The sequence below is a fragment of the Vanellus vanellus genome (genome assembly GCF_965231255.1).
Source record: "Vanellus vanellus genome assembly, contig: HAP1_SCAFFOLD_132, whole genome shotgun sequence".
Lineage (NCBI taxonomy): Eukaryota > Metazoa > Chordata > Aves > Charadriiformes > Charadriidae > Vanellus > Vanellus vanellus.
In genome coordinates this window covers 233,267-258,478 of record NW_028126959.1, presented here as the reverse complement: position 1 = coordinate 258,478, position 25,212 = coordinate 233,267, and the positions used below count along the sequence as shown (strand labels likewise).

Here is a 25,212-nt window from a genome sequence, read left to right as displayed (position 1 = left end):
TCGGCATTTCCATCCTCCTCCCATCTCCTCCGCACTCGGGGCTCCTCCGAGACTGCAGCCACAAGGGTCTCTCTCTCCCTTTGAAGGCCCTTTCCTCCCATTACAGGCCTGGGGCGGTTCATCTCCTCGGGCAAGAATCTCAGCGTGTCTCCTTTTTCTGTCTGAGAAAAAGGTTCCACTGAAGTTCCTTTTTGCAATTTGCGGCCCGAGGGCTCCTGCGCTGCAGTTGCTCGTGCCAAGCGACATCACTTGTGCCACGCAGAGCCACTCGAGTTTCAGTGCAACCTGATTTTAAGCCGTCTCGCTGTTATTTCTCTTATTTTAATCCCCAACAATCTGCTGTGTTTAACCACCAAGGTCCCACCAAGCCGGGGGTACTGGCAGAGACTCTGTGGCACCACGCAGCAAAACACACAAGAAACTCACAAAAGTAGAAATAATGAAGTGTCATCTAAGGATTTATTTTTTTTTAAAAAAAGGAGTTAAAAATCCCCGTTTGTTTTCTCCCTTCCAGGGTGTTTGGGACGGTCAATGGAAGGAAAGTGCACGTGAAATACCATCACCCGCGGGAGGTTCAGAAGGCCCCGGAGGCGTTTTTAAAGGGTGATGAAGCCGGCAGAAGCCCAGAGGGTGACCGCCTCTAGTTGGCAACTGGGCAACTGCCGGTTCAGCCCGGCAATCAGGTCCCTTTCATGCTCTGGGAAAACCCACCCACCATCTCTCGCCTCCGGCAGCACCTGAGCTCTGCGGAGGGTCCACCACCACGAGGTCGCCCCCGCTCCAGAAAGACCCAGAAGATAAGAACAGCAGAGAATAAGGTATTGTATTTAATAGTGTTTCCCCCTTAGGTGATAGTGACATGTAGATTTTCGGTCTTTCTTTAGTGACGTGTAGTCTTTCGGGTGAAAGACTGAGAGGAATTTGCGTCTCCGCCAGCAAGGGATGATGGTCACGTCCTGGTGATGCTCAGCTGTGACCTGCGTGTGTCCCCCCCTCACAGCCCCACTTTGGGGCTCTGGAGATGTGTCCTCTCCCGGGTCCAGTCCCCGTCACAGCCCAAATCCTGGCTCAGGAGCTGGAGGGGTCCCTGCAGGGGATGGTGCTGACCCCCATGATAGCAAAGGAGGGAGCCACAGGACCGGTGGCTTCGTCTGGGTAGGATGGAGATGGAGAGGGGTGAGGAGGGGGGTCTCCTGCTCCGCCACCAGAGCAGCTCCCCCAGTTTGGCCTCTCATCCCCTTATAACACTGGGATCAGTGTTATTAATTACACTTTGCGTGAGATTAATTACATTAGTCCTCCCTCCTGCTGCTGGTGGCCAGTCCAGCTTGCGTGTGACGGGACGAGGGGGCCGAGGTGGGAAGTTTGCCTGCTCGTGCGATGCTTTTGGCCTCCCCTGGCACTGGGAGGACTCAAAGCCAGACCTGAACCTCTGCTTTGTACTTTTCCTCATCCTCAATTACACCGAAGCTTCCCCAGGGAAAGATTTTTCTTTCTAACCGGAAGAGTTGCATTGAGACAGGTAAACTGAGGCAGGACAGTCAAAAGTCCCTCTCCCTCCTGCTGGGACAAAAAAACCCCTGCAGCAAAATAATAATTTGGAGAAGTTTTCTTGAGATGGAACAACACCCTCTGCTCCGAAACTCAAAAGTGAGCTCGCCATCCCCTTTCCCAGCCCAGTTTCGATGATTTGATGTTTTCCAAGCGCCTGGCAGCGGCAGCGAAGGACAAAGGGGGAAGGTGAAGCGTCTGTGAGTGCTGGTACCCATCCTGGGATGGGATAATTCGCTTTCTGGAGGCATCTCTCCGTCCTGCTCCGTCCCATCCCAAGCCCACGCATCCACAGATCCCATAGACTTATTAAATTCTTAAATCCTCCAGCGATTTCCTCAATGAAATAACCTTTCTGAGTCCATTTGAGTGGCTTAATCAGGAAAAAGAGGGTTTTGAGTGGCACCGGTTCCTTCGGTGGCATCTCTGTGCGAGGTTTGCCACGATTTCGGGGATGCTGCAACAACTGGGGAAGGGCGATGGGATGCTCGGAGTATCTTGCCACGGACCCACTTGGTTTCTTTCCTCCTGTCTTTGCGTCTGAAGCTTTAATACTAAATAATAAAAAAGCAGCAGAGATCTGAGCTTGGATCCCAATGGGGTTTTAACGGATTAGACCTCGTTGTCACCCTCCTTCGCTGTGTTATTTTACATCCCATATCACCTTTCAGGGCGAGCCGGGGCCGTTAACCTTTGTGCTGAGCAGCGCCGGGGAGGAAGTTCATGACAGCAAATGAATCTGTAGGCTGGAAATGAGGGATTAGCTCCGCTCGGAACATAAAGTAGGGCTGGAGATAGCTGGCGGAAGCGAGGAGAGTAAAACATGGGGCTTCTCTGGACATTTCCGTACGGCGTAGGACTTGGTCTGGCTAACGAGGGTTTATGGAAGCCGCGAAGGGACAGAGGCTGTGCCGAAGGGAGACCTCTCTGAAACACCCTGATTTGATGCAGGAAATGTTGATGAAAATCAGGGCTGCCCCATAACGGGCATTTCCCCAATGGTTTGTGCCTCACGTGGTCTTTTGGCAGTTTGGGCTTTCAAATACACCCAAACACTGTGTAACACCTTTTGCCCTGCCGAGATGCAGCGTTTCCACCCCTTTTCTCTATTCTGGATAGTTTTTCCTCAAAACAGAGCAGGTTTCTCCCCATCCGCTAAGTTTTCCAAGCAGGAGCAGTATTGGGGTGTATGGCTTTAAATAACTGCCGGGGTCACCCTGAACATTCCGATCCCAGCAACAGTCGCTGTTTATGTGCTGGAGATGGTGCAGACTGGGAGTCACTGGGCTGCAGTCGGAGGGTTTGGTCCTCTGATTGATCTGGAGGCTCAGTTATCCCCCAAAACCGGTGACCGACTTGAGGATGAAGCAGGAGGAGGGTCCCAAAATGACACTTCTGGAAGAGTTACAGGTGGGAGGGCTGTGCCAAGGGGCTGCGCATCCCCCCAAAAGGGGGGGAGACTTCCCAAAATCCCACTGGCATGTCGCCAGAGCAGGGAAGGATGCGGGGGGACGATGCTTTGTGCCCTGCCGGGGGCAGGTTTAGCATCGTGGGTGGGAGCACGGAGCCAAAATGGTTTCTGAGAGAGAAGCAGACTTTCCCCATGTTGCTCGGGGGGGATTTGGGGAGCTGTGATGCCCAAATCGCTCCCTTTATTCCCACTCTGACACCCCTGTAACACACTCAAGCTCGCTATTGTATTTAAATTGCGATTTTATTTCAATTGTGATTGTATCTAAGTTGCGATTTAATTTAAACAGTGATTTAATTCAAATTGGGGTTTTATTTCGGTGGCGATTTTACTTAAATTGTGATTTAATTCAAATTGGTGTTTTACTTAAGTAATGATTTTACTAAAATTGCCATTTAAAGCGATTTGATTAAGCCCCTTTTGTCCCGTGCCTTTTCTGAGGATGGGGTTTGGGTTTTTGAGTTTTTTTTCCGGTAAATCTGGAGGGGAGTAGACGCATTGCTAAGAAGGGACGGAGGGTGGTGGAGATCAGCGTGGGAGAGAGGACGGGAAAGCCACAGGCGCGTCATAATCCGGCTGCCGGGTGACGCGGGCGAGTGCCGGGAGGTGGCGGGGAGGTCGCAGCAAGTCGGCTTTGAAATTAGTACTCGGGGGCCAGAAAAAACTCATTCCCAGATGGGAACGTTTGTTCCTTTTGCTCATTAAATTAACTGGTGAGCGGGAGGTGTGAGCTTCCCGAGCGTCGCTGCTGCGCGGCGGCAGGTGATGCCATTCAGTCGAAGCAGGGATTTGGGGGATAAAAAGCAGATTTCTGGTGTTTTGCTCTTCTCTAAAGAGAAGGGTTTCCTGGAGGCCCTTTCAAAGTTGCAGTTGCGACTCGAGTGTGAGACGTGGTTGGGTTTTTATTTCTTTGAGCGTGGTGATCCCGGTGATGCCCTTCCCCAGCCCAGGGGCAAGGGGAGAAGAGAACGCCTGTAGTTCTCCTTTGGCTTTTAAGGCACAGATGCTCTTCGTGCAGCACTGGCAGTGGTATTTCAGCCAAGGAGGGCATTAGCTGTTAGCCTTTGGCTTTTCTTTTGAGGAGAAAAACGCAGTTTTGTGTGGAAAGCGGGCTTGCAGCAAGAGAAGCCCGAGCCTGGTTGGGCTGAAGTCGAAGCTTCACCCTTGCAGGTTCTTGAGGGCCTTTGGAGGTTGATGGTGGCCATGTCCTGTGGCCAAGTGCCATCTAGTGAGTCCTGGAGGTATCACTTTTGGAGAATGAAACTGGCTGTGCTCAAAAGTGTGGAGTTGGGTTCCCCCACCCCACTCCACCCCAGTTTGGAAATCCCTTTTTTAATTTTAATTTTTCGAAAGGAACCACAAGAACGAAGCAGGAGGTTTGGTTTTGGTTTGAAACACTCAACTGTCTCCCCTTTTAGTAAATCCTTCCAGACTCACGGTATATACAATACAGGTGACATTACAGGTGGTTTTATTTGGGTATGGGAATAAAAACCTCCAAGTCCGTGTTTTTAGGGCTGTGCCTGGAGGAGGAGACACACAGAGGTGTGATGCTCTTGGGCTCGCGTGGCCGCAGGGATGGGTGATGACTGGGAGGACGTAAGGGAGCTCTCCTCACCCGGCCCCAACTTGTATCTTCTTCTCCTCACTAAACAGAGACACGACGAGGAGGCGGTGATTGACCAGGGAAGAACAAGCACTGCTGTCACTATTCACTATGAGAAGGAGGAGCTGGAAGGTGAGTCGGGAGAGGTGCCACCAGCCCCACGCGTTTTCCCGTCGCGCAAAGTCCCTGCCGCGTCCTGTGCTCAGCGTATGCATCACCTGCAAATAAACAAGCACAGTTATTTTCACATTGTTTTAATATTATGGCTTTTAGACAGAGGGGAAAAAGCCCCCATGGCATCTGCGGTGTGAGCGTTGGCCACAGAGCTTGGTAGTTCCCAGCTTGTTTTCTCAGAGGCTGCTCTTGGCTTGGAGAGGTCAGGAGAATAAGTTGATGGCTGCAGACACAGGGCTGTGATTTTCTTTTTTTTTTGTTCCAGACTTCATTATCACAGGACTGATTGGATCTCCTCTTGTTGCCTTGTGCCATACAAAGATTTTAAAAATAATTACCTTCTGTGGCTGCTTAATGAGCAGGTCTGAGTGTTGTCCAGCCAAAGCTGGAATTTTAGACAAGGGTTGATATTTTCAGGGCACTTTTAGGTGACCCAGAGCCATCGCTTGTTGTTGCTCTATTGTTGCAAAGTTAAACAGGCTTGGAAAAAAGGATGTCTCTGACATTCAGGGATGCAGTGAAACTAAAATGAAGAGAAGTTGGTGTTTCCTCCTGGGATGGATGCGCTGGTTTAATCGTGGCAGCGGTGTCAACCGTCTCCACAATATCGAGAGTGATGCGAACACTGCTTTTTTCGCAGGCCACCGCACCCTGTCCGTGGGCGTGCAGATGCCGCTGGTGAGGCAAAGCCACCGGTGCCACCGGCACCACCGACCCCACCGCCAGAAGCATCGGAAGAAGGAACGGGAGAAGGACTGTGCCCCAATGGAGCAGGGCTACCACTGTAAGTCCCGCCGCAGCGTTCACGAGCCTTCTCGGGGCTGTGTGGGTGCCGGGATCCTCTGCAAGCAGGTCTGTGTGGCTGATTTGTGTGGTTTGCTGTTCTTCTGAGGGAAAGTGGCATTATTTGGGAGGCAGTTGAAGGCATAATGGATTGAGGCTGGTCTTCCTTAGAGGGATCCTGCCATTAAAAATGGAAACGTGGGGAAGGAAAGTGGCCCGTCCTTATGCAGAGGTGCAATAGATGCTTCTCCTTCTCCGTGGCTCTGTGCAAGCCCGGCCAGACCTGGGGGAGAGGGGCCAGCCCAATATTTAGGGCTGAACTGGTGCCGATCGATGGCCACTTTGCGTGTGAGCGTGACGGGTCGAATGCAGGTGTGGTAACGGGATTTATCTTCTGCCCCCAGACACCCCATCCCAGCGGGTGCAGTTCATCCTCAGCACCGAGGAGGACGAGCAGCATGTTCCCCACCACTTGTTCACTGAGCTGGATGAGATCTTCCTGAAGGCGGGTGAAGATGCGGAGTGGAAGGAAACGGCAAGGTAAATCCCTGCCGCCGGCTGCGGTGGCGGCCGTGGGCTCTGCCTTCCGCTCTCCGGGACGTGAAGCTTTTGCAGCTGCAGGTGCCGATGCGTGGAGCCTTCTCCTCTTGCCGCCCCGTAGCTGCACCAAAGGGGTTGCAGAGCTGAGGCTGTTTTCTTGCAACGGGGCTGATCGTGCCCGATGTCCGCAGGTGGCTGAAGTTTGAGGAGGATGTGGAAGATGGTGGCGAGCGCTGGAGCAAGCCCTACGTGGCCACGCTGTCCTTGCACAGCCTCTTTGAGCTGCGGAGCTGCATCAGCAACGGGATGGTGCTGCTGGACGTTTGTGCCAACAGCATCGAAGAGATCGCAGGTACTGAGCACGCTGCGTCCCGCCGGGAACGGCTGAGCTCAATTTGCCGCGGTGCCCTTCACTCCCGTATCAAACCCTGCCCCAATGGCATGTCCTTTTCCAGAAGTCGCGCTGTGTTTTTAAATGGTGGGTTGCTTTTTGGATGTAGACTGGGTGTACAACAGTCATATCAGCTTTTTCTCCCAGTATGGGAGCCTTTTGAAAGCAATTTGTGGGGTCAGAGAGGCGATTAGAGAATATTCTCTTGCCAGAAAGGAGTGTCAGGGCTTGGCAGGCTGCTCTCAGGAACACGGAGTCTGCCTAAGAGCTGAACCTCCTTAAATAAACTGCTTACTACAAGCTGTTTCCTCCCGTTCTTTGTTTTTTTTTTTTTTTTTCCTATTGCCTTAACATCCAGGATTTAAGAGCTTTAAAGGCAGAGTGACCAAGCAGCATATTTCTGTGGGGAAGATAATTGAAGTTAATTGAAAAAGCGGCTTTGGAGAAATTATCTTTGACTGGCAGGTCTCCATTCAGCCCTTGCAAGAGCTGGAGAAGTCGGAGCCGTTCTTAGCACGTTTCTCCCCGGGCTTGGCAAATTGCAGTTGATGGGCAAAGGAAACTCTGGGAAAGTCTGTGCTAGAGATTGCTTATAATTTGTTGAAATGTGTCGAGTCTAGAGAGTCTGTCTAGAAACGCCAGATCGGGCAAAAAAATGACATTATCTAGGATGGGGAATAATTATCTGAGCGGAGTGATGAATAAGCACTTTGATGATGGCTTTTAGCAAAAGAGAATTCTTCCTTTCGCTGCAAAGGCTGAACTGCATTAAAACGTCTTGCTAAGCAAGGCTGAGCCCGCGTTAGGGTATCCTGCGTGGCGCAGCCTTCGCCGGGGGCTTGAGGGGTCGGGGCTTGGGGACTTTCTGCTCTGACGGTTTCGTTTCCCGTTGCCATCTCCAGATATGATCCTGGGCCAGCAAGAGCAGTCTGTGGAGTTTGATGAGCGCATGCGGGTGAAAGTTCGAGAAGTGCTTTTGAAGAAGCATCACCATCAGAACGAGAAGAAAAGAAACAACCTTCTCTCCATCGTCTGCTCATTTGCTGACACGAGCAAGAAGCAGTTAGACCTGCATCCCCTCGACAAGCCAGGTGAGGGTTCCTGCAGGGTTTGGTACCCGGTGAGGGTTTCTGCCAGGCTTTGGCACCAGGTGAAGGTTTCTGCAGGGCTTTGGTCCCATTAGACTTCTCCTGGCAAAGGAGAAGTGTCCCGATTGCTCCTTGCCTGTCTTTCTGAGTGTCTTTCTTTCTCCTCCCAGCCCAAACACTCACTCCTCACCCATCTCCCACCACTGCAGAAGCTAAAAATGGGGTGAACTATGACAGCAATGCGATGGATCTAAGCAAGGTGAGACACTCGTAGCTTTCTTACGCCTTTAGGGCCAGATTTGCTCTTGCAAACTTGGCTGCAGAGTGTTCTGCAGAGTGCTGTGGGCTTTGCTTTTGGGGTAATGGCCTGAAAATCCCTTGTCGTGCCCAGGCGGAGCTGCGCTTCATGAAGAAAATTCCCACCGGGGCTGAAGCGTGCAACGTGCTCGTAGGAGAGCTGGATTTCCTTCACCAGCCCATCGTGGCATTTGTCCGCCTGAGCCCAGCTGTCCTTCTCTCGGGCATGACGGAAGTTCCCATCCCAACGAGGTCTGAATGAGAAGCGCAAAGTTTTTATTTAAAAAAAAAAAACAAACACCACAACAAAACACCAAATTCACGCATCAGTTGGGCGTCCCAGGGGAACACGGCCAGTGGGAGCAAGCACGTTTCTCCCACCCACATGTCCTTGCTTTCATTCCTCCCTTCCCTGCTGGAGCTTTTAAACCCATTGGCCAATTTTAATGAAAGTTGGCCCAAAATTCAAATTTGCATTTGGTTTTGATGCATTTCAAATTCATCACCGGAGTCGGTGAGCCTACACGTCCCCCCTGGAGCCATGCTCTGGGCTGGGAGCTCCCAGGGATTTCCTTGGGCGCCCTTTGAGTGAGGCCATGTTCTTCTCTCTCATTTTGGTTTTCTTGCCTAGGTTCCTGTTTGTTTTGCTTGGACCAGGAGGAAAAGCCCATCAGTACCATGAGATCGGCAGGTCCATGGCTACTATCATGACGGATGAGGTGTGACGAGATAAGAGATATCTCCGGGTCATTTTTTGGGGCTTTCTTCACCTCTCCCTGTCTCTGTAGTAGTGAGGAAGAGGGTTTGCTGTCCCTCTTAGCTGCCTGCTGGAGGCTAAAATCCCACCTGGGCTGCAGCCTGCGCCTCATCCTTCTCCCCAGGGTCCCCAGCATGCTGTCCCCAGTGGTGGCATTGCCAGGGCCAGTGAAACTTCTCCTCTTGAAGCAGAAGGCTGTGATGTGCCACGGGAGACAGAAGCCTGGTGGAGATGGTTACAAATACTGTGATGCACAGATTTTTCCTTTGGGGGGAATATTTCCTGCCATTTCAATCCAACAGGCGATTTGGGGGAAATGACCTTGCATTTAGCCAAGACTTAATTGCACTGGTTAGGACATCCGAGATGGGTCATCCTCTCACCAGGTTGTCTCCTACGGCAGGTTTTCCACGACGTTGCCTATAAAGCCAAGAACCGGGCTGACCTGGTGGCTGGCATCGATGAGTTTCTGGATCAGGTCATGGTTTTGCCGCCAGGAGAGTGGGATCCCTCCATCCGAATTGAGCCCCCGAAAAACGTCCCTTCGCAGGTGGGTGCTGCGGCAGAAGGAGGCACGAGGGGGACGGGCAGGAGGGCAGCACGGCTGGGGGTGCTGCTCAGGGGCCCAAATTCACAAGTCACATACCCAGCCCAAAAAGCAAAACAAGCCAGTGGCTGCAAAGACATATCTTTATCTTATTTCCATTTTAACAGGAAAAAAGGAAGGTGCCAGAAGCTCTCGATGACAGTGCTTCTCACAGCAAGCCGGAGAAGCACAGCGGTCCTGAACTGGAGCGGACAGGAAGGTGTGAACTGAAATAGTTTGGTGGGGTGCTTTTCTGTTTGCCCCTAAAATCTGAGTGTGCACCTCCCTTCTAGCAGAGTTTTGGGGTGAACTGGGTCAGTGAAGGGGCTCCAGGTTCCCAGCTTGGTCCCCTGGGCTGGGCGGGTGGGACATTTGGGCAGCTGGGCTGAGCCACAGCGTGGTTGCACAGAGGTTTTCTTGCTTTGGGGTGGAAGCAGATGTGTAAGTACCTCCAGGTAGAGCTCTGCTGCTTCTCAAAGTGAGGGACTGTTGCAATAAGAGTGGGTGGGCTCTCAGGTTTGGTCTCTTTTTCTTTTTGTTGGAGGGTTTTTTTTTGTATGCCTCAGTTTCTACTGGGGCTAAAATGGAAGAAGGAGACTTCTTTTTAGCAACGGAAGTTACTCTGTGCTTGTGATTGTCCTTCCTCAGCCAAGAAAACTTAACGTGGTCTTCCACGATAATGTTTTTTTGTTGTTTTTTTTTTTCTTCCTCCAGGCTCTTTGGAGGTTTGATCCGGGATGTGAAGCGAAAAGCCCCCTGGTTCTGGAGTGACTTTCGGGATGGTCTGAGCCTGCAGTGTCTGGCGTCCTTCCTCTTCCTCTACTGTGCCTGCATGTCCCCCATCATCACCTTCGGGGGACTGCTGGGGGAGGCGACCAACAGCCACATAGTGAGCACCTCTCTCTGTTGGGTGGCACGGGGGAGGACAAAACTCATGCAAAAGTCCTTGCTGCAGTGAATTTGCACTTGTTTTTTTTCCCTCTAATGATTTAATTACTCACTGCTGCCTCTCTTCCCCGGACAGAGTGCCATGGAGTCGCTGCTGGGCGCATCCATGACCGGCGTGGTGTATTCCCTCTTTGCTGGCCAACCTCTCGCCCTTCTTGGCAGCACCGGCCCCGTCCTCGTGTTCGAGAAGGTCCTCTACAAATTCTGCAAGTAAGGCTGGCTGCTGCGGCCAGGTGCTGCGAGCGCCTTCAGAAGGCAGGGATGGAGAAAAGATGTTTTTCTTAGTGGTAGTTGGTAGATTTAAGTTGTCTTCTGTGTCACAGACATCATGCGCTGCTGCTTTAGTATGTGACGGTGCAGGAGCCCTCGGTCTCTGAAGGTTGGATGGGGTGGTTCGGGGTTTTTAGGGTTAAAGTGAAAGAGCAGGAGGAGGAGAAACCACAAGGATGTGGATGCCCGAGATGGGCTGCACAGGGAAGATGAGACAAATGACTCTGGTTTGGGAATGAGGGAAGATTTGCTTTCCTCTCAGTACAAACTCGGGCACTTTTTTGTATGATTTTTGCTGGAAGTGGAAATATATTTTACCCACATATCCAAAGAGTTTTCTGGTCCAATGTTTTGATGATTTTTGAGAAAGCAGGAGCTTTTCAGGCGAAATGGATATTTTCCATGACAGTCTTTTTGTTGTGGCAACTGTGATGGGAGATTAACCCCCCTTTTTGCAATTAAATTTATTATGAAGCCCCAGCTTGCTGGCAGCAAGTAACTGAGTGCAAACCCAGCCGGTTTCGCTGTTAGGGCATCGGGGTGATGTGGGAGAACACCACCTTCCGCAACAGGGACCTGACCTCAATTAGTCTCCGAGGCAGGAATGCAGGAAACTGCATTTACCATCTGCAGCCTTGACACGCTCCTGAATTGCTGCCGACTTTCCCCGAAGGAAGGCACGGCTCGGAGCCTCTTGCTGCCCTCTCCACCCTGCGTTTTCTTTTACTTTCCCAGGGACTACGCGCTCTCCTATCTCTCTCTCCGGGCATGCATCGGGCTGTGGACCGCCTTCTTCTGCATAGTGCTGGTGGCCACCGATGCTAGCTCTTTGGTGTGCTACATCACCCGCTTCACTGAAGAAGCCTTTGCCTCCCTCACCTGCATCATCTTCATCTACGAGGCTCTGGAGAAGCTGAGTCACCTGCGAGAGGCCTACCCTGTGCACACGCACAGCAAGCTGGACTTCCTCACCATCTCCTAGTGGGTTTCTTCCTCCTAAAATGCTGCTGCCCCTTGGCAGGAGCTCAGGGCTGCACCTCCATCGCCTTCCCCTCACCCCTGTCTTGGCTTCTCTCCTCCCAGCTGTAAGTGTGAGGCACCGACCCATCCCAGCAACGAAACCCTGCAGTTCTGGGAGAGCAACAAGATCAATGTGTCTGGCATTACCTGGGAGAACCTCACGGTGACTGTAAGTGCCCCGAGTCACTGCTTCCTCGTGCCGTGGCCACGGGGTCCAGGGGCACTGGCCTGGTGCAAAGCTCAGAGCCCTTCAGGTGATGGTGGGCTTCCAACTTGTTCCAGTGCTGCTCTGAAAAGTCGTTACTTCAGTCTAAGGTGTGGGTTTAACCCCCTTGGGCCTGGGAAGGAGACTCCACCTCATCCCCGACATGGTGGGCAATAACTGTTGTCCTCAGGACAGCGGTTCTGTCTGGGAGCAAGGTTCAGTGGGTGTTTTGGTTATTGGAGAAGTTGGAGGACTTAAGTTCATGCTTGAAGGCTGTAATTAGCTTCCTTAATTGGTTCCTAGTAACTCCAGGCCTTGCTTTCTTACTCAGCGCTGTCTGAAGGTACGTGCATAAACTTGCGTGTCTGAGCAGCCCCTTGGGCCGTTGTTGCTGGAAGCAGAGCTCAGGCACAGGGTGGGACGCTCTTATGGACATCTTCACCCCCCTTGGCCGTGTCCTGTGAGCCCGCCCCTGGGAAGGGACAATTTGTCTCTTCTCCTTTCCAGCCACTGTTGTCTTAGCCCTCCTTCCCCGTCCCCAAGAGTTTCCAGTGTTTCCTTCCCCTCTGGTGTCTTCTTCAGCCACGGTTACCTGCCGTTCAAGCGGAGGATGTGCCATAGGTCTGTGGTACAGTGTCCCATCACATCTCCTCTCTCCGCTGTCGTGTGTAGTTCCATGTGTCACTTATTCAGCTGCTGCTGATCGTGAAATATAAATCGCCACTGGCAGCAGCAGTCCCGAGGTCACGGATCTTGGAGCAAGATCCTCCAAACTCCCTAGTTATCCGAGGTTTCTTTGCCGCATGTGCACTACCTTTGTGTCCTGACGCTCTGTTTCCCCAGGAATGTCGGTATTTGCATGGAGAGTTTCGTGGACCTGCCTGTGGACACAATGGCCCCTACACACCTGATGTCTTCTTCTGGTGCTGCATCCTCTTCTTCTCCACCTTTGTCCTGTCGGGCTTATTGAGGAAGTTTAAAACCAGCCGCTACTTCCCAACCAGAGTAGGTAGAAGAGAGTGGCCAACAGCAGTCTCCACACTCATTTCCCAAAATGGCTTTCCAGGAGCACTAAGCAGTGTTTGCCACCGCTTGGTCAAACTGGGAAATGTTGACCTTGAAGGCCAAACTTCCATGTCCCTCACTCATTTCCAGGAGTGCAAAACGATCGTAGCGTTTCCCACCTGCCTCGCGACCTGCCCCGGAGCAGTTTTTTGCCCAGGCAGTGGGAAATCGGGTCTTCCAAAGTTGGTTGTTTGTTGGTTTTTTGTTTGTGTTTTTTTTCACCTTGTGTGCCCAAGGGGAAAGTTGATTCAAATGAGGAACTGCCATAGAAAAAGACACAAAAGACACTGTTTCTTCCTTTTGAGGAGTAAATGATGCCTCAGTGCCTTATTCCCATTGTAGCTGTGAGTGCAGCTGTAGTGGCAGACGTCTGTTTCGTTATTTTTTAATATTTATTGGCTTTTTTTTAAGGTTTGAATTTAAACCACCCTTTTCCACCTAATTAAACTTTTTTTATTGCCTGACACCAGATCTCGCAGGTACAAACACAGCAACAGTATCTAACCGAGGGATTTGGCTGCATCTTCTCAGAGTGGTGGGAATTTGTTAACCAGCCTTAATGCTGTTGATGTCTTTAACTTTTCCATCTCACGGTATGGCCCCGTTTGTGCTGTCCCTTTCAGCTCTGCTTTCTTGCTCCAGGTACGGTCCACAGTAAGTGACTTCGGTGTCTTCCTCACCATCGTCATCATGGTCCTCATTGACTTCCTGGTTGGGATCCCATCGCCGAAGCTCCATGTCCCCCACATGTTCAAGGTAATGGGGTGTTTTGGTGTGGAGCCGCTTTCAGCCCTTGGGGATGCCACAAGGTGATGCTGGGACAGGACAGGGCTGAGCCTGGAGATGCTGGTGGTGTTACCATCTCCTCTTCCACCTCCGAGTGCATCGTTTCCTTCTGGAAAGAGGAAGCCAGCCCCAAAACTTGATACCTACAGAAGTATTTATAGGTGCTTGCGATGAGGACGCTGGCACTGCTGAACCCCGTAGTAGAGGGTGACGTGAAGGCAGGGCCAGGAGATGAGGCGGCACAGCGATGGAGAGGAAAATCAAAGCCAGTGAAGTGGCTGGGCTGGGAGTTGATCCTGATATGTGTTTTGGCTTTGTTGCAGCCTACCAGAGACGACCGCGGGTGGTTGGTCAACCCCATAGGGCCCAACCCTTGGTGGACAGTGTTGGCCGCGCCCATCCCAGCTCTGCTCTGCACCATCTTGATATTCATGGACCAGCAGATCACGGCTGTCATCGTCAACAGGAAGGAGCACAAGCTGAAGGTAAGGGGCTGCAAGAGCTGACCGCATCCCCACCCCACTCTGGGCTGCAGGTGTGGGGAGAAGCTCCTATGCCAAGTGCTTTGTGAAGGCGTTGGTTTGGGACAATGTCAGGCTGTGTGGCAGGATGGTCTGCTGGATTAGTGATGTCACAGGGAGCAAACGAGAGGAGTTCAGATGAGCAATCTTTTGGAGGAACAAATTAATTTTCGAGCACTATAGAAGCGTGTTTTTGTTTCAAAACGCCAGCAGGAGCTGGGGGAACGAACTGTTTTGACGTACTGCCAGGGATAACTCGGGGTCACGCCTTGCTTGCCAGTGGTAGAACTTTCTTTATGAGTGAAAATAGTCTTTTTTGTTTGTTTTTTTTTGAGAAGTAGCTATTGCACAAACCTCCCAAATCCACTTGGTCTGAACCCCTGCCAGATTTTCATGCAAGGTGCTTGTGCAAAGACCGGATCCATCCTTATTTTTGCCAATTCTTCTCTTAAATTTTCAAGAGGGTGACTTGCGCCCAAGTAGGGTTTGAGTCTGAGTCGCGACGTTGTCCTCGCTCTTGTGCTGTGAGATGCTCTGTTCCTTGTTTTGCTGCCCACAGAAAGGATGCGGGTACCACCTGGACCTTTTCATGGTGGCCGTGATGCTCGGGGTGTGCTCCGTGATGGGGCTGCCCTGGTTTGTGGCTGCGACTGTCCTGTCCATCACCCACGTGAATAGCCTCAAAGTGGAGTCTGGCTGCTCAGCTCCAGGAGAACAACCCAAGTTTCTGGGGATACGAGAGCAGAGAGTCACCGGCTTGATGATCTTTGTGCTCATGGGCTGCTCTGTCTTCTTCACTTCGGTGTTAAAGGTAAGAGGAAAATGCAAAATGCCCAACAAGCGTGAGCTTTTTGGAGGTTTGACAAAAACCATCCCCTCCCTCCAGGCCTGAGTAGGTGTGGAGCAGAGAAGGAGGTGATCCCAAACCTTGAGGCTTGGCCCACGGTGGGAACCAGCCTCAGTTACGCTTTCCAGCCCTTCACACCCCAGTTTGGTGTCCTCGAGGCAAGCGAGCAGGACAACTGCTTTAATTCCCAGGTGTCTCTCAGGCCCACCTGTGTTTATGGGTTCCGATGAAGCGGATTCAGACCAGTACACTGCTCTCTTTCAAGCAGGCAGCACCTTATGGGATGCAATTGGCTCCCCCAAATGCCTCCCAACAGCCTTTCCCAGTAGCTAAACACACCAAAATCATCCCCGTGGGCTTCCTTGTGTGTTCCTCCCACAAAGTCACCACAGCTCTAGGCTAAAAGGAGGCACTTTGCTTTTGCGTGTTGCCACAAAAATGTGTAGAAATGTTCTTCTGCCGTCACAGAACGTGGCGTACAGTTTCATGGGTGAAATGACCTATTTTCCTCCAACCTTTCAGGAAAACAGGATTATTCTAATGAAACGTAACTCAGAAGCTCAGCCTAAAGCAGAGCATTAACTCACTCACTCGCACACACAAAACCTCTACGTGTTGAGAGCTGAAACATCTCTAACCCTGTGGAAACTGGAAAGCTTTAGGCAATTTTAGGCAGTGCCTCTAGAAGAGAGCAGTAATACTGGAAATGCAATTAAAAAAATTAATTATTGCATTCTTTTTTTTAATTTCCCAGTTTATACCCATGCCTGTGCTTTATGGTGTCTTTCTCTATATGGGTGTGTCATCGCTCAGAGGGATTCAGGTACGGACTCTTACAGCGTGCAGCTCCCTGCTGTGTCATCTCCAGAGAAGCAGGAAAAAAGCAGTGGTGTGGGAGAACACCTCCCCAAAAGCAGGCAGTGAAAGTATTTTGTATAAGGAAAAGATTGTTTGGGGGCACAGAAGGTACGTAGGGCGGGAGGACCAGGCAAGTTCAGCGCGCTCTGCGTCACGGTTTGGGACAGGGCACTGTTTGGTGTGGTGAAAATGGGGGAATTCAGTGCAAAGCGAAGGCGATTTCTACTGCCGGTGGGAATCCTCACTGGGGGATTCAGTGGGCTGAGAAATGCCAAATAACAAACAGAAGAATAGAATATATTAAAAATATATTTTTATAGAAGAACAGGGAGGGGGGGTGAGATGATCTGAGGAGGACCTGGGGGTGCGGACTGATGAGAAGCTCACCGTGAGCCGGCAATGCGCGATCGCAGCCCAGAAGGCCGACCGCATCCTGGGCTGCATCAGCAGTGTGGCCGGCAGGGCGAGGGGGGGATTGTGCCCTCTGCTGTGCTCTGCTCTGGGGAGACCTCCCTGCAGTGGTGCCTCCAGCTCGGGGGCAGCAGCACAGGAGAGCCATGGACCTGGTGGAGCGGGGCCAGAGGAGGCCCTGGAGCTGCTGGGAGGGCTGGAGCCCCTCTGCTGGGAGGACAGGCTGGGAGAGGTGGGGGGTTCAGCCCGGAGAAGAGAATCATAGAATCATAGAATCATAGAATCAGTGAGGTTGGAAGGGACCTTTAAGATCATCAAGTCCAACCATTAACCTACCCTGATAAAAACACCACCACTCCTAAATCATGTCCCTAAGCACCTCATCTACCCTTTTCTTAAACACCTCCATGGATGGTGAATCCACCACCTCTCTGGGCAGCTTATTCCAATGTTTAATAACCCTTTCAGTGAAAAAATGCTTCCTAATATCCAATCTAAACCTGCCCTGACATAACTTGAACCCATTTCCTCTTGTCCTATCACTTGTCGCCAGGGAGAAGAGGTCAGCTCCCATCTCTCTAAAACCTCCTTTCAGGTAGTTGTAGAGGGTGATAAGGTCTCCCCTCAGCCTCCTCTTCTCCAGGCTAAACAACCCCAGATCCCTCAGTCGTTCCTCATAAGGTTTGTCCTCCAGACCCTTCACCAGCTTTGTAGCCCTTCTCTGGACATGGTCCAACACCTCAATGTCCCTCTTGTCGTGAGGGGCCCAAAACTGAACACAGTACTCGAGGTGAGGCCTCACCAGTGCCGAGTACAGGGGGATGATTACTTCCCTAGTCTGGCTCACCACACTATTCCTGATGCAGGCCAGGATGGTGTTGGCCTTCTTGGCTGCCTGGGCACACTGCTGGCTCATGCTCAGCCGGCTGTCCACCAACACCCCCAGGTCCTTTTCTGCCAGGCAGCTTTCGAGCCACTCCGCCCCCAGTCTGTAGCGCTGCATGGGGTTGTTGTGACCCAAGTGCAGGACCCGACACTTGGCCTTGTTGAACCTCATACCATTGGCCTCAGCCCATCTGTCCAGCCTGTCCAGATCCCTCTGCAGAGCCAATCTACCCTCAAGCAGATCAACACGCCCCCCTAGTTTAGTGTCGTCTGCGAACTTACTGAGGGTGCATTCGATCCCCTCATCCAGATCGTTGATAAAGATATTAAAGAGAACGGGCCCCAGCACCGATCCCTGGGGGACACCACTTGTGACTGGACACCAACTGGATTTAACTCCATTTACCACCACTATGGTGGTGGTAATGCTCTCAGAATGCTCTGGGGAGACCTCAGAGCCCCTTCCAGTTTCTAAAGGGGCTCCAGGAGAGCTGGGGAAGGACTCTGGATGAGGGAGGGGAGTGATGGGACGAGGGGGGATGGTTTGACACTGACAGAGGGCAGATTGAGATGAGATATCAGGGAGAAATTTTTCCCTGTGAGGGTGGTGAGGCACCAGCGCAGGTTGCCCCGAGAAGCCGTGGCTGCCCCATCCCTGGAGGTGTTCAAGGCCAGGTTGGTCGGGGCTTGGAGCAACCTGGGCTGGTGGGAGGTGTCCCTGAACAGGGCAGGGGGTGGGACTGGATGATCTTCGAGGTCCCTTCCAACCTAAACCCTTCTGTGATTCTATAATAGAAGGATGTGGAATAATTGCAATTTGGTGGGCAGCTCTCATGGGCACACTGGTTTATAGATGGAGCAAAGGGAAAACGGGTGCTGCTCCCGGGAGGAACAAAGTGGGATCCAGGATTTCTCACTGCACGCGAGATCCTGAAATCTCCTTCCACATCCCAACAGGCCCGGAAACTTTCCACAGCCCCAAGGGGTAACTTTTCCGCTTTTATTTTGCAGTTCTTCGACCGCTTGAAGCTCTTTTGGATGCCGGCAAAACACCAGCCGGATTTCATCTACCTGCGGCACGTTCCCTTGCGGAAGGTGCATTTCTTCACCGTGATCCAGCTCATCTGCCTCGTCCTGCTCTGGGCCATCAAGGTGTCCCGTGCTGCCATCATCTTTCCCATGATGGTAAGAGCCGGTGCCGCTCGGCAGCAGGACGTTTGCAGCGTCAGAGTGAGACGTAGCATCATCTCACACCTCACCCCCTCTTCCTTCTTATTTTGTGAAGGTTTTGGCTCTCGTGTTTGTCCGGAAAGTGATGGACTTCTGCTTCTCAAAGCGGGAGCTCAGCTTTTTGGATGACCTTATGCCAGAAAGCAGGAAGAAGTTGGCCGATGCCAAAGAAGAAGAGGTGATGCTTGCTGGGTGCTCGGGGGTGGGTGTCTCCCTCGGGCTCTGAGATTGCCTCTTTCCATCACAGCTTCTCTTGAAATGTTGGGGGAAGATCTGAACTCAATAGAAATAGATCCTGACAGCCTGGATCCTGCATTAAATTAGCAGTGAGCTTAACACTTGAATAGCGGTATAATTTTTAAAGGTGCCATTTATAATAAACATTATAATTATGATGGAAAGATTTGCTCATAAGGGTGGTTTTAACCCCCCCCCCAAAAATGTTTGGAGTGAAAGGTCTTTCCCCGGCTGCGCTAACAGAAGGTCAGAAGGAGAGGGCAGCACGTGGGTTTTGCTGGGTGTTTAGTTTATCTCCACTTCGATCATAGACAGAGAACTTTGATTTGTCCCTTTTTATGTCAGGAGTCCCAGGAGATGATGGAAGCTGCTGCTGCAAACTCCGTTCGGCTGCAGCTGGGCAAGAGCAGCACCGCGGATATCCCAAAGCCAAGCAGCGACAGGTAAAGCCCCACCAAGCAGCAGGACCCCCGGCAAGATTAGCCTGAAGGGGGTTGGCAGAATTTTCTCCACGTTTATCTTTGCTGAGCATCCCAGCGCCATGCACTCAGCTTGGCGGGAAGAGCAAATTTATGGGCAGGGCGGGCGGCAGAGCGCTGGCACAGGCTGCCCAGAGAGGTGGGGGAGTCTCCCACTCAGGAGCCATTCCAAACCCGCCTGGAGGTGTCCTGTGCCACTGCTGTAGGTGCCCCTGCTCTGGCGGGGGTGGGACTGGGGGAGCTCCAGAGGGCCCTTCCAGCCCTGACCAGTCTGGGATTCTGTGCAGAGCCTTTGCACAGAGCTGTAGCTCTGCGGCTCTCCGGCTCGCCTTCCAAACCTCCTCCTCCCGCCCAACCCGCTGTGCTTATGCGCAGCTTTGGTTCTCCTCCCCCTCGTTCCTCTTGCTGGTGCTGATGCGCTGGGTGGCGTCAGTTCCCACAGTCACAGATTGCTGTCTCAAATATTTATTGCAGGACTGATCCTTCGGAGATTAATATCTCGGATGAGGTGTCGAAAACAACCATGTGGAAGGCTCTCACTATGAGCACAGAAACAGTCTGAATTGGGGGAGGAAAGAGGTAAAGGATCGCGTGGGAACGTGGCCGTACTCCTTTGCAAGCGGTGGCACGTGCCTATGGCTTTTTGTATTTTTTTGCCGGCAATGCTGAGCAAGCGGCGAGGGCTGCGGCACACGAACCAGCTCCTCTCTGCCGGCGCCGTCCCACGAGCGGGGCAATAGCCCCACTGATGACGCTCTCCCTCCTTTTCTCTCTCCTCCCTCCCCCCCGACTCCAGTTTTCATGTGTAGGAATCTTGACTTTGAAGGAGAGGCGTGAGAACGTGACTCGGGGATGTGCCCACGCAGACATGGGCAGAAACCGCTTTTATTTTGTTTTCCAGTTGGAGGATTCCCCTTTAAGCCAAGGCGATGGTTTCAGCTGTCCTTGGTGTGCTTCAGGCATTCCCTCTCTCCAGAGCAGCAAACTGAGGTGCACATGACAGTCAGTGGGAGTTCGGTGGTGTTCCGCCTCCGTGTGTTCATGTGTGGGTTGTTGCCGCTTTGTAGCGGTAGACGGACTGCTGCCGCTTCATCATTCAGTGCTATTTTTTTAATATCTCACTCCTCCTCTTCTGTTTCTCGTTTTTTGTTTTTTTTTTTTATTCCCCCAAAATAAACTCTGAATGCTTCTGTTGTATGTGACGCATTCTCCCCTTTCTTCTTCATCGCGACCAGGTTCTCGGGTCTGGTTTGGGGTCCTGCCTTCAGTTCGCCCTTCTGTCTCTCCCTGGCAGGAGAGGGATATGCCCTCCGTGGCGGGGCAGCGCGGAGCGCCCGAGCGGTTGGGCCGAGGCGAAGGAAAAGCATTTGCTCCCTGTGCTCCAGTTTTACATTGGGGTTTTTTTTGAATTTTTGTTTGTTTGTTTGTTTGTTTTTATTATAATTATTTTTCTTCCTTCGGCTCTGCCGTCAGCCTGGCAGCTGCAAAAGGCAGAAACGGCGCCTTCTCCTCCCCCGGCTGTTAAATTAATATAAGGCAGCGCTTCAGATCAAACCCCTCCAATCCGCCGGGTGGTGGCGGGAGCGGCCAGGCGAGACCTGGGGCTCTGTGTCCCCGGGCTGCCCCTCCGCTTTCCTTCCTTTTCCCTCCCTGGCTCTCTCTCTGTGGTGTTTTTTCCTCCTCCCCTCTCCTCACAAAGCCGCGTCTCTCTCGCAGGGTGGGATGAGACCGGAGGCAAGTGGGAAGGTGCCTTTTCCTCCTTTTTCCTGCCCCTTTGCAGGAAGAAGCTGTTGAGCAGAGATGGTTCTCGTGCTCTCTTCCCATCTCGGGGGGGTCGTTGGGCTGCGGCGTGGGGCCACGGAGCCCGGGAGGAGAGGACAACCCCGAAGAAAAGGTCCCCTTGCCGCCCTCCACCAGCAGCGGTGGGATGGGTGCAGGGACCCTCCTGCCATCGGCTTATCCCGTCCCCTGTGGGACCCTTTTTCTGCAGCAAACTGACCCAAAGCGACAACGGCACGTTGGTGCTTCTTGCTAAATGGGGAGGGGGGAGAAAAACAAATCATCTATCAGTTTGCTCTGTAAGGATGGAAGCGGCGCATCCCCAAACAGGGCCAAAATCAGGCGGCTTTTACGGGATGGGGTTTTGCAAAGCGGCTGGTGCCAGTGCCCCACGGTGAACGGTCGGAGGGGGAAGAAACTGGTTGAGCCCTTAAAAAGAGGAAAAGAAAAAGGCTCGGAGGAAGGGAAAGGTGCAGCGCCGGGTTTCCTTGCTGCTGTTCCTCCAGGATGCCCGTGCGTGTCCCCTCCACGCTGCCCTCCGGGCAGGACCGTGCTCGCTGCTCCGGCTCTGCCTCCCTGGAGGGGAAAGGTCCCGGCACAGGAGAGTCCCCGTCTCTCCCCCCTTCCCAAAAGAAACTTTAATTTAATCGTTACGCTGGTGACCCAGAGTGGCTGTGGGACTGGGGGCTGTGGTACCAGCCCTATTGCTGCCCTGCCCTTAAAATGGAATTATACACTTCTAATATAGGACAATTTGTTTTTTTTTTTTTCCATTTTGTTTTGCTCCCTGTAAAAGGAGGGAGTGGGGCTGAGCTTCACTCCCTCCTGGCCGGGACCGGGGCCAGAACCTGGGATGGTTTTCAGCACGGGCCGGGCATCACTCCAGCAGAGACAGAAAGGAAGAAAATCACCCTGGAGGGAAAACGCGGCCGGTTTTGGGGCAGAGCGGGCTGAGTCTGGCTCTGCATCTCCCCCCTCCCCAGGGGCCACAAAACCTTGGCGGCTGCCTCCAAAATTCCTTACTTAAAAAGCAAAGCAGATTTCCCTGGCGCGGCCCTCTTCTGCATTCGAAGCTCGGGGCTTTTTGCTGCTTACAGGGTGAGATTTTTTATTTATTTATATATTTATGTATTTATTTTTAATTAAATGAAAGCTGAGGCCTTGGTTAACAACGTGACTCTGAGCCACCTAAAAGGCGGCTGTAACCCCCCGGGCTGACTGTGGGACCCAGTGCTGCGCCTGTCCCCCCCTTCGTGCCCCGTGATCCCACGTCCGGCTCCGTATTTTGGGAGGATTTAATATTTCCCTGTGCAGAGGAGAATTTTACGGGGAGGAGTCGGGAGGAGAAATCCCTCTCAAAGCTGCTGCTGGAGTCGCTTTAGGAATCAAAAGAGATATCCCTGCAGTGCCCCGCAATGCTTTAGTTGGCAGCAAAGCCCCTTCCCAGCGAGGCGGGACGGGGGCTGCTGTGCGCTTCGGTGCCTTCAAACAGCTCCTCACACCCCCGGGGGCCCCTCGAAAGAAGTTTCCTAAAATGATGCGCATAATAGAGATCCTTAAGTGGGGGGGGGGTGGGGGGTGGTAATGTAAAAAGGTAATAAAAAAGGGTTGTTTTTTTTAAATTATTTTAATTCCCCCCCCTCCCCCCCCAGTGTGCTATATGTAGAAATACAGCAATTACTCTTGTTGCGCAGATGCTGAAATACATTTATTTTATTGTAAGAGATGATCTAGTTTGGAAACGCTCCGTGTTGTAAATCAAACTGGGGGTGGGGGGTGGGGGAATCCCCCAAGCAAATCTGTGTTATTTATCACTTTGAATCTTTGTGTGGTTTCGTGTTTGGTTTTAGTTTTTTTGTTTCATTGGGTTTTTTAATTTATTTTGGGTTCATTCTGTGGAACACAGATGACACAAATCCCTGTCGCCGTCGCGTGGGTCCCATCAGTGGAGCGTCACTGTGGACTGAGGGGTTCCCCCCGCCGGAGCCGGGACTGTCGGCCCTTTTTCTCTTGTTGCCCATTGAACGTAATGGGAAAAAGAATGGAATAAACCTCTCGTTTGTCTCACTGCGCCGCTGCCGTGTCTTTGGGAGGGTGGGGAGGAGGCGGAGGGGGCACTGATTTTTGGGGGAAAGCCCATTTGCCTGGGGCTGGGGGTGGGGAACCAGCTGACTGGGGAAAGGGCTGAAATTAGTGGGTCTGGGGTTTGAAAAATTTAATGACTTAACTATGTTTTGGGTTTTAAAATTTGTTGTTTTTTTTTTTAATTTGGGTTATTAAATTTGGGGGGTTAAAATTTTGTTTAATTTGGGTTTTTTGGTTTTGTTTTTTTTTTTTTTTTAATAATTTTGGTTGTTTCTCTGTGCAAGTAATTGCAATGAGCTCTGTGTTGCAGGAGGGAGGGGACAGCAGTGTCACACGTGTCCCCTCTGCCAGACCGTGGGGTGCTCAGGGAGCTCAGGAAGGGGAGTGGGGGGAGGGAGGGGCCGGCGCACAACAGAAATTGAGCATTTCTTCCTCCCTACATTTTTGGGGGTATATTTTTGCCCATCTGCAATACAGTTAATTAGCATTACATTAAATCCAAAGAGATTCTAGTTATCTTTCATATAGTATTTTTTTATTCATTTCTTTCAACCCCCCCTCTGGCACAGGTCTGTGGGGTCAGGCAGGCGCAGCCCCAGTGCCCTTTTACCTAAAACTTGAGGAACTGAGTGAAGAAAGAGGGCACCTGAGCCAAGCCAGGGGTCAGAGCCTGGAAATCCCGGGGGACCGGCAGTGTGCGGGATCCCCATGCGATGCTCGGAGGCGTTGGAGACGTCAGAAACCTGCTGCTGGATTTAGGGAAGGTTTTATTATGATTTAGGGAAAGCTGCAGGATCTGTGGTGCTGTGGGAGCAGTTACAGAGAAAACTGAGCCGGAGAAATCGAGGTTTGAAGGGGCGGTCGAGCCGTGGGGGCACTTACCTTCTGCAAAGACAGCCGTTCCCCTAAAAGCAAAATCCTCTTTTCCCCCTTCGAGCTGGTTGTGGCTAAACTCTTCTCCTCATCGGTGCCTTTAAGCTGGTTAGCAGGATGCTAAAAGCTGACGGGTAGGTCACCGCTACTCCTGGTTTTAGTCGGATGGGTCGTTATGAATCATTACAGCGTTTTTTAAGTGGGGCTATTGCAAAAAATACAGTTGTTGCAGTATTTCCCACCTTACGCCTTCAGCGAGGGGCTGGTTTGGTGGTTGGGTTCGGGGTTTTTGTGTGTGTGTGGTGGTGTTGCTGTTTCTCTTTTTTATTTTTTTCCACTCTTTGGACCAAAGGAGTGACCTGTGGGTTTCCTCCTTTCAGGTGAGATGGCCCTGTGGTGCCACAGCCCATCTCACAGGGAGGAATGATTTCTCTGCCCATGGGGCCGCCCTTTCCAACACCTTTGGTTTGAGTTGAAAAAGTTAAGAAACAAAGAAGAGGAAAAATGTAAAAGAAGCCTTTGGGTACCCAAGCACCGGCTGCTGCTTTTCGCCGAGTGAAACTCGGGTGGGAGCTCATCAGCTGGACAGACACCATCATAGACTCACAGAACGGTTTGGGTTGGAAGGGACCTTGAAGATCATCGAGTTCCACCCCCCCGCCATGGGCAGGGACACCTCCCACTAGACCCAAGCCTGGTTTCATCCCCCAAGGTCAGATCTGCAACTGGGGCCATTCCCCACCAAGTGTCAAGGACTGGCGCAGGAAGTGCAATTCTGGGGCTCTGGTGGAGTGAAGGAGCTGCTTCGGTCCCTCAAGATACCCTAAAAAAAACAGAACAAGGGCAGAATCCACCCAGTGTGAAGGAGTTACAGCAAGTTCTAGGAACTTTAAGCTGTTGGCGTAAACACACCCCTGGCTTTTCCATCATTGCTCGCCCCTTGATGATTTGCTCAGGAAGGGAAAATCCTGGGAATGGACTGACCAACATACCAATGCCTTGGAATTGCTAATAAAAGAGCTGAGGTTATTCCAACAACTTGGTCCTATACATCCAACTGACCCTGTCCATGTAGAATGGGGGTTCAGTGAACGTGTTTCTCACTGCACTTTGGCAGAAGGGACCCACACACCTCCACTCCCCACACTGCCAACCCTCCCCCTCCCCCAACGCTCCAAAAAGCAGCAGTCCTTAGGGCAGACTCCTTAAGCTGACTCCACAGCTACGGCTCCCCGTCGGCTCTGGGGGAGACAAGGGGGCCCCGGGGGTCTCCATGGGCTTTAAGGGGGTCCCAGGGCTGCCCACGGGCAGAGAGAGGGGTAGGAGAAGAAAAAAGGAGAAGAAAAGAAGAGGTGGGTCGAGGGGGGAGGGGAGAATGGTGGGGGGAATGGTTGGGGGTGTGGGAGTGAGCGTGTGAGGGGGGAGTGAGAGGAATGGGTGTTTGTGAGGGGGGAATGGGTTTTCGTGAG

General features: G+C 52.0%; 1 protein-coding gene across 1 annotated transcript in view; it reads left to right on the top strand.

The window, feature by feature from the left end:
* Positions 1-7,848: 7,848 nt before the first annotated feature.
* LOC309685598 (sodium-driven chloride bicarbonate exchanger-like) overlaps positions 7,849-25,212 on the top strand; it is a gene marked incomplete at both ends in the record, with an annotated part of 56,579 nt that continues 39,215 nt past the window's right edge. Inside the window, 6 exons of the mRNA XM_082501338.1 lie at positions 7,849-7,863; positions 13,862-14,023; positions 14,619-14,870; positions 15,661-15,729; positions 18,072-18,245; positions 18,346-18,468. Coding sequence (XP_082357464.1) covers positions 7,849-7,863; positions 13,862-14,023; positions 14,619-14,870; positions 15,661-15,729; positions 18,072-18,245; positions 18,346-18,468 — 795 coding nt within the window. The remainder of the gene's footprint in view (positions 7,864-13,861; positions 14,024-14,618; positions 14,871-15,660; positions 15,730-18,071; positions 18,246-18,345; positions 18,469-25,212) is intronic.